General features: G+C 42.1%; 1 protein-coding gene across 5 annotated transcripts in view; it reads left to right on the top strand.

Annotated features, from left to right (window-relative positions):
- JADE1 (jade family PHD finger 1) overlaps positions 1-14195 on the top strand; it is an 81936-nt gene that overhangs the window by 43373 nt on the left and 24368 nt on the right. For all 5 annotated transcript variants that reach the window (XR_002100877.1, XM_019533984.1, XM_019533985.1 and 2 more), the window contains 2 exons: positions 5710-5792; positions 9222-9379. Coding sequence is in view for 4 of the 5 variants with exons in the window: in XM_019533984.1 (XP_019389529.1) it covers positions 5710-5792; positions 9222-9379 (241 nt within the window). In the remaining variant the exon portion in view is untranslated. The remainder of the gene's footprint in view (positions 1-5709; positions 5793-9221; positions 9380-14195) is intronic.

Genomic DNA, 14195 nt, shown 5'->3' with positions numbered 1-14195 from the left:
TGCATATCACAGGACAGAACAAGTCCCTTGAATTATGTATTCATACCTGGTTTTCTAATGATGAATAGATTGTGTGTTTTGGGTAAGTTTTATTAGTGTTGTGTTTTGTAGTTGTGCATTTCTTATTCACTGTAGATCCTGCAGGTTTTGGCAGTCTGATAGAACTACTGTTTGTCATTAATTTTCCATCTGTTTGTTTGTTGAATTAATTCATGTAATATACAAACAAGATTTTCCCCAGGGTGAAATGTTTGGTTATGGATGTTTTACTTTTAAAATTCCAGCACTCTACATTTTCTGATATTTCTAGTATTTTTTTTCAGAGACTGGAATTTAGCTCTAAAACATCGTCTTTTTTATGACTTTATTAGTCCTGGGGATCGCTATCCCATGCTTTAGTCTTTGAATCTGGGAAAGGACGTTAACTGTGATAGGGAGAAGATTGATTTTGGAAATGTCTTTGTGACTGTTTTTAATACAAGAGGTTCATGTCTTGCAAGTTTATCCACGGAGTATACCAGACAAGAGCACCATGTTGCTTCTACACTTGCTGTACAACTTTTATTTTGGCCATAGCACGTAGCCATTTTCTTATACTTCAGGATGCCCTTTGATATCTCTGTTTGGACACGCGTATCAGGTCTGTTTATCAGTGAAGTAACAGTAATTGGTGATGAACACTTTCTTTAAATAATTATTGAGGGATTACCTTGTTGCCATATATACATTAAGAAAGGAGATGGTGTGATTTATCATTCATGCTTCCATCTTTTTTCTTCTTTGCCTGAGTTATTTAATTAATATGTATAATCTTGGTTTATCCCTAAAATGGACAGTTAAGTTGATTTAGTCAAATCCCTTTTTGTTAAAAATATCACTTCACTACAGGCATTGGTATCTTGCCATTGATTTTCATTGAGCAGATTTGAAGTAGGGATGTGAATGGTTAACGATTAATTGTTTAACTGATCAGCCCAGTGATGACTAGTTCTAGCTTACTGGTTATCATTTAGCCTGGGGTTGGGCATACATCGGGAGGGAAGAGAGGGACAGGAAGTCAGGCGGTGCCCCGGCAGAAACCAGAAAATAGTGGGGCAGGAGGGAGGGAGAGAGGAGCAAGGAGGAGGGGTAGAGGTGACTAATACTTAATAGCTAGGTTCCACGGACCCCGGTACAGCTGCTTGCAGCCTCCCCACAGCATTTCACAAGCAGCCTGCACTCTGGGCAGGCCCCTGCTGTCTGCTGTGAAGCTGCTGCCTGCCTGGTAAGACTGTGCTGCATGCCTCTCCCCTATCACCTGTGCTGCAGCAGATTCACTGGTTGCTGCCACCTATGGCTCCTGGGCTGCACTGCCTGCCTGGTGGGGCTGCTTGGGCTCCCACCTCTCCATGCTGCTATGGATGGTGCAGCCCCTCTTCCATGGCAGGATGGGGTGGGGCAGGCACCTGCCCGGGAATCAGCACCCCCACCATCTGACTTTGCAGCGCTGTGGGCTGGAGCCTAGTGTCACTGTGCCTGTCCCCAGCCTTATGCCTGGCTGGATCCCGTGCTTTCTGTTGCTACAGCTGCCTCTGGGCCTGGCAGGGGACAAGGTGGAGGTAAGTGGGTGCAGGGTGAATCCCCTGGGCCTGTGGCTTAACCCCACAATGTGCCCTGCCCACCCCGTTTGCACCTGGATGCCGGCTCAGAGAGGACCCACCCACCCACCTGGCTTGTTGTGAGGTGCAGCCCTGGGGAGCTGCTGAGGCCTTAGTGCACACTGGGGGGGCTGGAAACGCCCTGCTGGTGCTGCGCTGGGAAGGGGTGTCCTGCAGGTTGGACCTGAGCAGCTCCACGTGGGCCAGGCCAGGGGTTGCCATACCGATGAATCGTTTAACCATTTTAATTACAACAGGTTAAATGAGTACTTCTAAAATCAGTATTTACACCCTTAATTTGAAGTGCTCCTCTTAAATATTACAAAGTAATTATATTACTTCTGTTATAGGTTCCAAATTATCACTTGTCTTGCTCCTGTGATTTCTAGTACAGTAGCTGTACATCTAAATAGTGTTATCTAAATCTATCAATGTTTGCACTTGTTGTCCTCCATACTTAACTGTTTGATACTGTGTTTATTCATTAAAAGTTTTTTTAAGTTGAAATGACATGACATTGGCCATCTGTTTCCTACAGTTGTGTGTCCTAGACTGTGTCCAGACAAGTATGGCTGTGTGGTATGTGGTGATGCAGACTCATCTGCAGCACCGCATACTACACGTTCAGCTCTGCTCTGCACTGTGCATGGGGTTTTATGTTTTTTTGGGTTTTTTTGAAACCTGAATATCTGGGGGTCAGAAAAACCTGTGCAAAAAAACCTGGAGCGGTGCACACAGGGACAGTGTGCGCTGCTCAAAACTGGAACCTGCCTCCAAGTGGCAGGATCACTGCTGCTGTAGCCCTAGGAGGTCCCCAGGTAATGCTGCAGCCCCTCCTACCCCACCTGGAGTAACCTGCTCAAGGTGTCCCGCTGCTAGGTGTCTCTTGGGAACCAAATGCCTATGCTCATGTGGATGTGGCCCCTGTGATCTTCAGTTCCTCTAGAAGGTCTTTACATTTATTGCTTATTTCTTCTAGTCAGTACTTTGGGGCCGTACTGGGAGAAGGGTTAATACATCTCCCCATGGATCAAGAGGTGTAAGTTTGAGTTTTGCCTTGAACTTGAGCCTGGGGAGTAAAAGGTGGTTGGAAGTGATGCTGCTGACCCCATTGGTCCTTTGTGCGGTGCTGGCTGTAGAAAAGGGAATGCCTTAATCATGCTGTCTGCTGGACCATTGAGGCTTGGAATAGACCTTTGACTGTAACTTGTTTATAAATAGTCTGTTAACTTGGCTAGACAAATGCAGCAGTCTAAAAGCACTTCTTTCTATTATCATCAACTTCTGTGTGTGTAAGGAGGCAGTCATTTTTTAATAATGTATTTTCTCACATACAGCATGTCCTGACATAAGATACACACCTTGTTTATGAAAGGCAGAATGAAAACAAAATCTTCCTGTGTAGTAAGCAATTGAGTAGCAGCAGCTAGAGAGCTAAGCCTGCTCATTTTTGTGCCCCCTGTAGATCATACGCAGGCTTTACTTTTAGATTTCTGTGGTAAGCAGCTGAAACTGCTCCTGTTGTATTTCTGGCATATAACATACACTCCAGTTCTCAGCAGCTGTTTGCCTGTGAGAAAACATGGTATGTTAAAAAGCTCCCACCTTTCTGCTGTCTGTTGTAGAAAGTTGTTGGGTATTGGGAGAAAACTAGTTGTCACTGAAATACTCTGATATGTTCTGGTTATATTTGAATTAACCTTCCAAATAAAGGGCTTTCTTGGGTAAAATGTTCTGATGAATACAACTGTGAAAGGAAGAAATGTAGAGAATGGTGGTAAGATTGGACTCTTCCTCCTGCACTTAGTGGTTAGTTAGGCTAGCCGAAACATTGAGCACTATTGACATTACTAGAAGTACACATAGAGGGTGCTACTTTATATTGTAACCAGCAGATGATACACAACTGAATTAACCCAAACAGTATTAACAGGACAAGTGGAGACAGAAGATAAGTATTATTTTTGAACCTTACCCCCAGTCTGCCCCAAATGACACGCAAACAATCTTGAAATCTGTTCCTTAACAACGGGCTTGGGAGAAGCTGTACAAAAAGACCATATGTTTGCTTACTGTCAAGTATACCAGTTTATGTAAACTTATCACTAGAGCTGAATGAAAACACAGAGTTGAAAATCTAGAAGTATATCTGACTGCTGCTGCTCTAATTTTGCCAGACACATGCATTACTTGTGAATAACTATATCAAACTTCTAGAGTTACTAGCTCTGTTACTGGCACAGGCTACAGAATAGAACAGCATTTTGCTAATGGAGCCTGTCATTTTTTGTCATTACCCTTCATGCAAAAAACCAATATGTAAGCAAAACTAGCAGTCATATCCACATATGAATTAGAAATCTCAAATCAGCTAAATTGCTGCTGCAGCTATCTAATTAGCCAAATATTTCAGTGGCAGTGCTGCAATTGATAAGACATGCAAGTTTTGTAGATGAGGACAAAGTGTCAAGACTTGAACAACTTGTCTCAAGAGGATATCCCTTAAAGGGGCAGCATTGACTTAGAAATAACAGGTCTGAATTTCTTTTACTTACAATTTTAGAAATAACATCTATATGCCACTTATGGGAAGGGATTAACAAAAACATAAATCACTGTTCCTCACTTACATGTTTTGTGCATTTAGCTGCACCTTATGGTTGGCTTTGCGCTCCCCTACTCTCTCCCTCCCCTGGGTGATTTAGCTTGACACTCACTCTTGTGCTGAGTGATTACTTTGTGGAGACTGCTGCACAATTTATGTTTATCTTTACACCTCAAAAAAGGGTGTGCATGGGATTTAAGTGGTGCAGTGGTGACTTTTTGTTTGCCTTTTTGACATAAATTAGTAATGGTTGGTTCATTTGTTCAGACCAAGATTCCTTTTACCATCACACTTATCCATTGACTCTTCCTTTTACTGTTGACATACTTTGACTTTTGCAACATTTGTATACCTCATCACACCAATAAACTCTGGCTGGATTAAATTGAATTGATTAATACAGGCTTTCTGTAAGCAGGTCTTGATCACAGGTTATATTCTGTTGTCACAGCATTTCCAGCAGGATGGTGTACCTGCATCCTGACTTCTGCTAGAATTAGCTTTCTAGAGTAGATTGAGGCAACCGTTCTTCTTAAAGAATCCAGATATCCAGAGAAATAATTTGTTCTGTGTAACAATGACAAAGAATTCTGCATTTAAAACCCCACAACTATGCTCAGATATTGTCTTATGGCAGGAGACAGATAGCATCACAAAAACTTAAGAAGTTTTTGCTATAGATATTGATATACATTCTGTCTGAAGTTGAGCAAAAGCTCATTGTAGTGGAAGTCAAGAAGCATATTGGTGTCATCCTGGATATGCTGGGACATCAGTGTGGTAACTTTAGAGATTTCACCTCAGGCTATTATTAGATCTCCTGGTCATTTATTAATGGCCAGGAAGTTGACCCTTGTTTAGATTACTAGTACTCAAATAGAGAACTGTTGTGCAGAAGCTTTTTTGGAATAATATCTATAAATATCTGTATTATGAAGGCAGTAAATGCATCTAGAGGGAATAAGAAATATAAGGAAGGAATCACAGAGGTGCTGAACTAAGCCACAGTTTTCTCCTGCTAGTCTATTATGAAAGAATCCTTTTCCATAGGGTTGGGTAATGATGACTGGTCAAATAATGTTTGGTCAATTGGCTGGTCAAATATCGGTAAAAAATTGTAAAAAATTGCCAAAAGGTGCAAATAATACACAAACAAGCACAATTTTTCCTTTAAGAATATGCCAAAAAGCAATAAAATAAAATTTTATCAAGGAACCTACAAAGATATGTAGGTTTTGTAAAATTGGTATCTTTGATCGGTCAAAAATATACAGTAAATTGAATGGTCGGTTGACAATATCTGACCAGACAACTGAACAGCTTGCCAACCCTACTTTTCAGGTATGTGGTGTAAGGGTGACTCCTGCTTGTCTTACCATGATGGTCCCATTGAAGTTAACTGGTTTACTTGTGTGAGTGGAGCCCTGACACGTGCCCTATTTTCAGTTGATCCTTTTTGTATCCTAGGCTTGTCCACCTGGTCCCAGCATTCCAGATCCCGACATCGGCGGAGTTCATGTTCCAGACACGAAGACAGAAAACCTTCCGAGGTATTTCAAGAACGATAGTTGCATTTTGCTATCTCTTTCTGGTAAAATGTACTTGTGCCTTGTTAATGAATACATTTCTTCCTAATTATATTTTCTTTCCTTTTCTGCTCCATCTGAACTGGCACACCCAACACCTTTCATCTGGCCAGGAGATCAGGGAGGTCAGCTGATACCACAGTCACTGCCAGTACCAAGTTAGTTTTTAGCTATGAATATTGGGTTAGTTTGGAACCAACTTAACATAGCTCTGACATTTTTTTTTCTTTTAAAGTTTTGGATGATTTGACTTTGATTTCTGGTGAACTGTGAAAATTTTATTTTTAGCTGCAGTAGCTTCCTAGCCATTATTTGACCTTAATGAATAATCTTTGTTAACAGACTTACCAAACCAGAAATCTATCCCTTTTAAGCTTCATATATGCTGCTTTGAGGAATTTGAGTCAAGGAAGGAAATGGAGATCAGTTTGAATGTTTTTTTGTGGGGGAGTAATCATTGGCACCAAATGGATACAATCACTTTGCAGCTGCCATTGCCAGAAGTGGTCTGAGGCAGTCGCTAGACTTCAGGTTATGTGGGAGCAAAACCAAGATGGAATTTCTTGGGTTTGGTCAGCATCACTGTGTCCAAATGCTTCAATTACTGAAGTTAGCAGAAAAGTTGTACTTTGCTGATGAGAATATACTTCCTGAGACTTCATGAATGCACACTATTCAGTGTTAGAAATGCAGCTAGAGAAGCCGCTTTTCAATGAAGTAAATAACCAGGGGTAATGCTGAATCCTGATTTTTGGCTGTCTTTATCCATTCTTGTTTTTATGGTGTCTTTTTGTTTCTTCATCCACACTTGCTACTCTGCAGTTCTTTCTGCCTCTTGGTGTTTCCTCCCTTTGACTTTCTTGTCAGTCTGAGTAGTCTTCTGCTTCCATCTGCAGCTTTCCTGCATGTCCTTTTCTCCTTGTATTGTCTCTGCCTGCAACAGCATGCTTCTGCTGCTTCCTACATGCTGGCAGAGAAGTGATCCTCGTTGTACTGCCTGGCTGAAATCCTGGACCCATGTAAGAATGGCAAGATTCCCATGGACTTCAGCGAGCCAGAATTTCACCCCGCATTTTTAAAGTGCTGCAAGGCTTCAGAGATCAATATATATATTTTTTTATTATTGATGCTCTGGGCATATTGATTGCATCAAAAATTACAGCAGAAAGGACTGTGATGCGAAGCAGTGAATCTTGGAAAGGATTTTCTTGATGGTCATTAACTTCTCATCTAGTGCCCAGAATAGCCAGCCCAGAGGTCCAACACAGAATCATAGAATAATCGAAATTAGGATTGGGAGGGACCTTAGGCTGTCATCTAGTTCAACTCCCTGCTCAAAGCAGGAGCACCCCCAACTAGCCCCAGAATCCCATAGCTATCTCTGTTAGTTTACTGTGAGATCAAGCTTATTTTGTGGAACGTTTTTCATTTCTTGGTTCCAGCCCCATGGAATTGATGCTTGGATTGTTTTAACCATTTTATCATATTTACCTTGCCTACACTCACCCTTTTCTCCTTTTCTCGAATAACTGTTCTAAGTTAATGTTTGATTAGAGTGGGAATTTATTTAAAAAAATGCAGATTCACACCTGAAATTACATTTAAAAAATATCCCCAGGAGCATTAACTGTTTTGAAACATAGGAGCAAATCATGCTTTGATAGTCCCTGTTGAAGAAGTCAGAGGTGTAATGGACTGGGGGAACGTGTTCATGTGAAGTCAGGCTAAAGGGGTAGGGCATTTAAAAAGGTTTTAGGATACGACATGGACTTTTTTCTATTTTTCTTTTATTTTTTGAGAACTAAGTGATCCAACTGATCCTAAAATGGCTATAAAAATAGATCTGTTGTCATTTGAAGTGCTTTAGAGGGATATAAAATAAGCTACTCTCTTCAGGGCGTTCTGCCTTATGAACTGTGTAACTACAGATGAGGCGCACCTGCTTTATGGATCTGTGCTTATTCTGACACGCGATGTCTCTGGCTGTGGGTACTAACACAAGGCCGCATATATGTAGGTGTGGTTAAGGATTCCTAGTGAGTGTGTCAAGTGTGACATAAATTTGCATCACTAGCAGTGTTTGGAGAAGTTAGGGACGATATATTATCTTCCTGAAAATATGCTCACAGCCTCATAACCTGGTGATATGAAGCTGGATATGTGCTTTGCTGACTCTACCTGCCATGAACTGATGCGTCTGCAGTAGAGCTTTTTTTTGAGATGTTATCTCTCTTGTGGTTTTCCTGGCTGGCACTGGATGGGCTGATTCACTTATTTTGTTTGACAAAGGACATGGTTTACAGCCTTACCTTTTCGTTTTTGTAGCTTGTTTGCTTTTTAACCCATTGCATCTCTTTTGTGGCATTAATAAGTTAATATTTGCAAAAAGCTGAGCAGGTGAAACGTACTCTATTAATTATTGCTGTAATGTAACAGCTTTGGTTGCTGGATGCTGGAAGAAATGTGGGCAAATACAGTCTTGCTGTTCTCATGCCTCTGATATCATCATTCCCTTTCCGTACTGCTGACAGGAGCAAGCCTGCAAGAGTAAATCCATTTTTATTTCTGTCTATGGCTGGTTAAAGACAGCATCCTTGCTTATTTATAACCAGTAACCTGTAACTCACCAGACATCTTGCTGGTTTTAGAGGCAGATGCCTTGCAAAGGCAAAATGAAGTTACGGTTGTAAGGCAGATGTGTGTGTAGCTGGTAGGTGGACAAACACAACTGCTGAATATGGAGCTGCCCAAGAAATCTAGATTGGGGTTGGTTTGGCTAGATCTTTTGAGTTACTTTTAAAAATATTTGTAAGAAGAGCTGCCTTGTTAAGAGTTTCCTCTTGCAGCTGGTCATTTTATAGTCACACTTAGATTTCTGCCACAGAGAATTTGTAGAGTTTTTTTTCTACAATTCCTTCATAAGTGCTTCTAATAATTCAAAAAACTTGGGACTCAGTTCTGCTTCCATTTTAAGTCAGTTGGGCTCCTAGCACATAGCTGTCAAGGAGCAGGATTGGCTCTGTGCTGTTAACTAATGCTACTGTTTTGGGGACTGATTGTGAGAGGCTCCTCTGAGCTCCCACAGGTCTTATTAAAATGAGAGAGAAGTACAGGCATGCAGAATCACCCAGGATTATGCCTCTTGTGCAGTGGGAGCATCAGGGATCATAGCTATCAGCTGCTAAGTCTGCTGTACTGATGTCCCTTTCCTTTCCTCTGCCTCTGTGCTGATGTGAAGTTAAATGTCTGTCCTGTAATAGGTCACGTTAGTTTAGTGTTGATACAGTGACCTTGTTATGCACTGTGCTCCATGGCTACCCTGGAGCTGTGAATCATAGAATGTAAATATCAAATGTCAGTGTCTCTCTTCTCTCTCGGTCGCTCTCTTTGCAGGTGTTCAGAACGGACCTGATCACTGCCATGAAGTTACATGACTCCTACCAACTGAACCCTGATGAGTACTACGTGCTGGCAGACCCCTGGAGGCAGGAGTGGGAAAAGGGAGTTCAGGTGCCAGTTAGCCCAGGGACCATCCCCGAACCTATAGCCAGGTATAGTTTGGAGAAATGTAAACAAATACACATAAATTCAGGCCAGCAGTCTTCTCTCTCGACGCAAGGGCTTCTTGAATAATATTTAGATTTCTGGTTAGAAATGGCCCGAATTTTCTGAGGCATTGAACAAATCTACTTCCTCCTACTGAAGTCTGGGGAATTTGCAATTACTCAAGGTCCTTAAAAATAAGGCCACTTTTATTTAGGTGTTTTATAAATGTGACATTGATGAAAATCTTGACCTTTTTTGACATTGCTGTGACCATGCCTAAAAAATAGTTTCCACTATAAGCCTGACTTTGGTCACATCCAACATTATTAAAAAAAATCTGTATAATTATAATGCTTAGTTTTGAGTCAGAGAAAAATTCTGTTTCTTTTTTTAAATTTTGGATTCAATCAGAGAAGCCAGATTTCAATTACACAGAAATTGCTGGTTGTTTCATTTGTTTATATGATATTTTTGAGCTTTCTTCTGTTTATTCATTGCTTAAAAATTAGTTTCTTGTACAACACTGCAACTGCATTGAGAGCCATCAAACCAGCAGAACCACCCTGTTATGCACATATCTAGCTATTGTAATTATTTAGTTTCACTACTTTTACCTAAGGTAACTTTATCTTCCCTACCCTTTTTGTATACACAGTTGTTGGGCCTTGTTTCACATGAAGTTGTATGCTCATTAGGGAGGAGCCTACTGTAAAACATCTGTATCATATTAAGTAACTTTAATATACTACTCACTTATAAATATTAATTCAAGCACATTAATATTGTTTGTTTTGTACTGTGGCAGTGCCATCCCGGTCATGGAACAGGAGTCCACTGTACCAAGCATGGCACGTGTGCACACACAACTGAAAAGATGATCCCTGCTCTGAAGAGCTTACAAACTAAGTAGCTTATTGGCTGAAATCTTTGAGAAGATAAAAGGAGGAAAAAGCATATCATATGCCATTGGTTTTGGATTTGTCTTTAAGAATAGTACATGCTGAACTTTAATTCAGTCATAGTTTTTCGGTCATGGTATATGTCCATATGATATAGTGCATAATAGTTGATACAGCAGCTATCTGAGTCTGCTTACCTGTGCTCAGCATTAGGCTGCTGCCGTAACAACCAGTATTGGGATAGATATTAGTAGCCTGTCTCTTGTACCTTCAGTATGTTACAAGGTTTGTGGCTGAAGGCCAAGTGTCTGTAACAAGCTAAGAAGAGCACTAGTAGCTTATTAATGCATGGTGTACTGCAGCTAGGGCATGGCTCCTTACATTAAAAAAATCCTTTTAAAAACAGTTTTAGGAAGTTTTATGTAATGTCTCCTTTCACTGTGAAAAGTGATATTGAAAGAGGAAGAGAATGCAGCCTTTAGACATTTATACGTGTAACAGGAATATCTGCAGTTGCTTTAGGTGGAATAAAAATTTATAAGGATCATAAACCCTCATATTTCAGGGCATAAATTAACCACTAGCTTCTTGAGTCAGGAAGAAATTCCCCCCTTGGGTAGCTTAGTGCATAATTGTGTTGTCGGGTTTTTATACTAATATTTGAGACATCAAATGCAGACCACTCTTGGAGATAAATTACTAGACCACTGATGTGATCCAGCATGGCAGCTTTGTGTGTTCCTAGAGAGTAGTAGTAAGAAAGCTTCCTCTGCATTTATGTACTTGTTACATTTATTTTTTGTTATTTTATGTTATGATTCCACTCACATGACAAATTTTAATTTACTTTCCTTCTTCCCAGTCCCTTTATGAAATGTAGATAGAGGATGCATCTATGTGTGCGCTGTACTGCGGAGTTGACTAATTAGCTCCTCAGTAAAGCATCACTGTCTACATGTGCACTGGTATCAGGGTGTGGTAAATTAATTAACTCTACCTTAAGATAGTACTGTTGGGGACAGTACTATCTTATGGTGGAGTAAGTAAGTACAATGTATAAGCCATGTAAGCGGAATCGTAACCTAAAATAACAAAAAATAAATGTAACAAGTACACAAATGCAGAGGAAGCTTTCTCACTACTACTCTCTAGGAACACAGGAACTCAGAGGAAAATACAATGTATTTCATAGATCAGCGATCCCTATTATTACAGTGCCTGAAGCACAAGATTGTAGGAAGAAGCAAAGGGACAAAGTCGTTGGCCCTGATGTGACTAGTGAGGGCAACAAATAGTGGGGTGCAGGGAGGGACAGAGAGAGTTAAGGCAAGGGCTGCCATGTGTTGATGCATTGTGAACATGTGCTTAGGTTGATGGCTCAAATGCATGTGTTTTTGTGCATATTATAATTTCAATTTCAGTTTTATTTTTTTCCTATCATGAACATAATAAAAATGAAATCCTTTGCAAAGGGATTATTCTGAGGCCAGACTACCTGTTCTCATTCATACTGTGTTGCCACCACAGTTTCTTGGTATGGAAACATGAACTAGGATAATTATGAGAAAATTAATCTTTGTATAGAAGATCAAGAGAGCAGTGGTCAGGGTACGACAGTGTACCCCATGACATTGTAGTCTGTGTTGCTTTATTATGGTACAGCCAGGAAAACTCAAATGTATCTTCGGCTCCTTATAAAGGTGTTCAGATTCTGATTCCCGCTTCCTTCCCTCAGGTGCAAAGCCGAAGATTTGATTTGATTTTCTCCTTCATTGTGTTTTAAATTTCTACGGTGTGTTAGATCAGGGAATGTACTGTATTGCAGGAGACTGGAATAGACAGAGGAATATGTCCAGAACTGCGTATGTGCAGTGATAAAGGTGATCCTGGTTTTCTGCGTCTAAAAATGGCAAATTCTCTGATATACCCCCCACAAATTCTCTGATTTAAAAACCCCAACATGTGTGATTAAAATGAAACTCCACTATATATATAAGTATCAACTGAACACAATATTTTGTTGATATATTTACCATTTTAAAGCAATTTGGAAGCCTACCAGAGCCTCAATCACTATAATAAAATAAATTCTAAGTACCTCTAAATTTTGATATTTGATTTTAGGTTTTGCATCATGGAAAATTGGCGCTCCTTCTTCCTCCTTCGCTCACCAGGACTCGGGTCCAGGCCCCTCACTCCCAAGCTACAGCCCCCCAGCCCAGCTGGTGCCCCTCACTCTCCACCCAGAGCCTCACCAGGAGGGGGCCCCCAGCTGCCAGGGCTATGGGGCCAGGCACCCAGGTATACAGCCCTTGCCCCCTGCAGCAGTGCCTGAGCCCCAGCTGCCGCCCATGGAAGGCGGCAGCTTGCTGCAGGGGAGTGGAGCCCAGCTCCCCCTTCCCCATGGGTGGCATGGCCAGAGCAGAGCCCATAGGGAGGGTGATGGTGGATGCAGACTGCCTGCTGTGGGCTCAGGCTCCCCGCTCTGCTGCCCTCCCCTCAGGTGGCATGGCAGAGCAAGGCGAGGTGGAGAAGCTTGTTGCCACCGTCGGGAGTGCCATGCCACCATGGCAAGGTACCCCCTGTCTGCCCAGCAGCAGCGAGGGGCACAACTCTGTGCCATCAGCCCACTGGGGCTCTGTGGCTACAAATGGCCCCAGGCCCTGAGTCCCATGCGCCACCCCAGCTGGGCAGCAGCCTCAGCCCCTGCCCAGCTCACTCCTTCCCTCCCGCCATTCCTTCCTCTCTCTCTGCCAGACTTACCTGTGGGAGCTGCTCTCCAGGCTGCAGGGTAGCCAGGTGCATGTGTGAGAGTGCACATGGTGCCCCCTGCCTGACCGCCCTTCTCCCGCTCCCCCCAGCCCCTTCCAGGCTGGAACTCTGCCAGCCTGCAGTCAACTCTTTGCAAAAGTGGAATATCTGAGTATTTCTCCGTTAAAATGAAAAATCCGTATTTCTCTTGGATACAAGGGAAAATCTGTTTTTTCCATTTTTCTGTGGGAAACGGAAAACCTGGATCCCTGGTGATAATGGAACTAGGGGATCAAGGTTTATTAAACCAACAAGAAAAAAAAAATTTTTTCCCCAGCTTGCAGTAGAGCAAAGGATATCTCACGTCCCTGTGCCGCCAAAGAGCTGTCTCTGAGGTTGCCTCCTGGTCTGCATCATGAGGAGCTAGCGTGTGAGCAGTAAAATCATATTCTTGCTGGTGAGGATGCCATAATGGAGGGCCCCCAGCAGCTGCAGTTTTGTCAGCATTGGCTGGAACTGTTCCAGATATAATCTTTACATTTTTTATTATTCTTCATAGAAATGGGATCTCAGAGTGCTTAGAGAAAATGGAGTCTGTGGAGCCTCCCTCTCCTGGAGGCTCCACAGTTCCGTGCTGTGGAGGGGGAAATGGCACCTACCTCTGCTCCTGGAAACATGCTCAAGCTGTCGGCTGGTAGCACAGCCTGTGTCTGGAACAGGGATTGCTGCCCCTCTCCAGTCCGTATGCATTTTTCCTTGCTAATAGCCTTGTGTCCCAGGCACTAAAGAAGAATTAGTTATACTATTTTAGGTGTCCTGCTGCCTCCCACACCTCTGCAGTCAAGCCTTTAACAAGTGTGCTTACGTACATTTTAACTATACTTGCAGCCAGAATAGCATTTACTGTGGTTTGGCAGGTCATTGTATTAGACTCCCTCCAAACCATGTTGGAACATATTTAACCTGTAGTTGGTTATATAAGTGGTAGATGAATTTTGTTCTAAGGTCCAGGCCAGTTTGGCTTCAATGGTTGCAGTAGAAGAAATGTAGAATGCTGAGTGCCAGGCCTTAGACATGATAAGATTCATAGATTCATAGATGCTAGGGTCGGAAGGGACCTCAACAGATCATCGAGTCCGACCCCCTGCATAAGCAGGAAAGAGTGCTGGGC

The sequence above is a fragment of the Crocodylus porosus genome, unplaced genomic scaffold (assembly GCF_001723895.1).
Source record: "Crocodylus porosus isolate Cpor-Errol unplaced genomic scaffold, CroPor_comp1, whole genome shotgun sequence".
In the NCBI taxonomy this organism is placed as follows: domain Eukaryota; kingdom Metazoa; phylum Chordata; order Crocodylia; family Crocodylidae; genus Crocodylus; species Crocodylus porosus.
The sequence above is the reverse complement of the archived record's forward strand: the minus strand, read 5'-3'. Positions and strand labels throughout refer to the sequence as shown.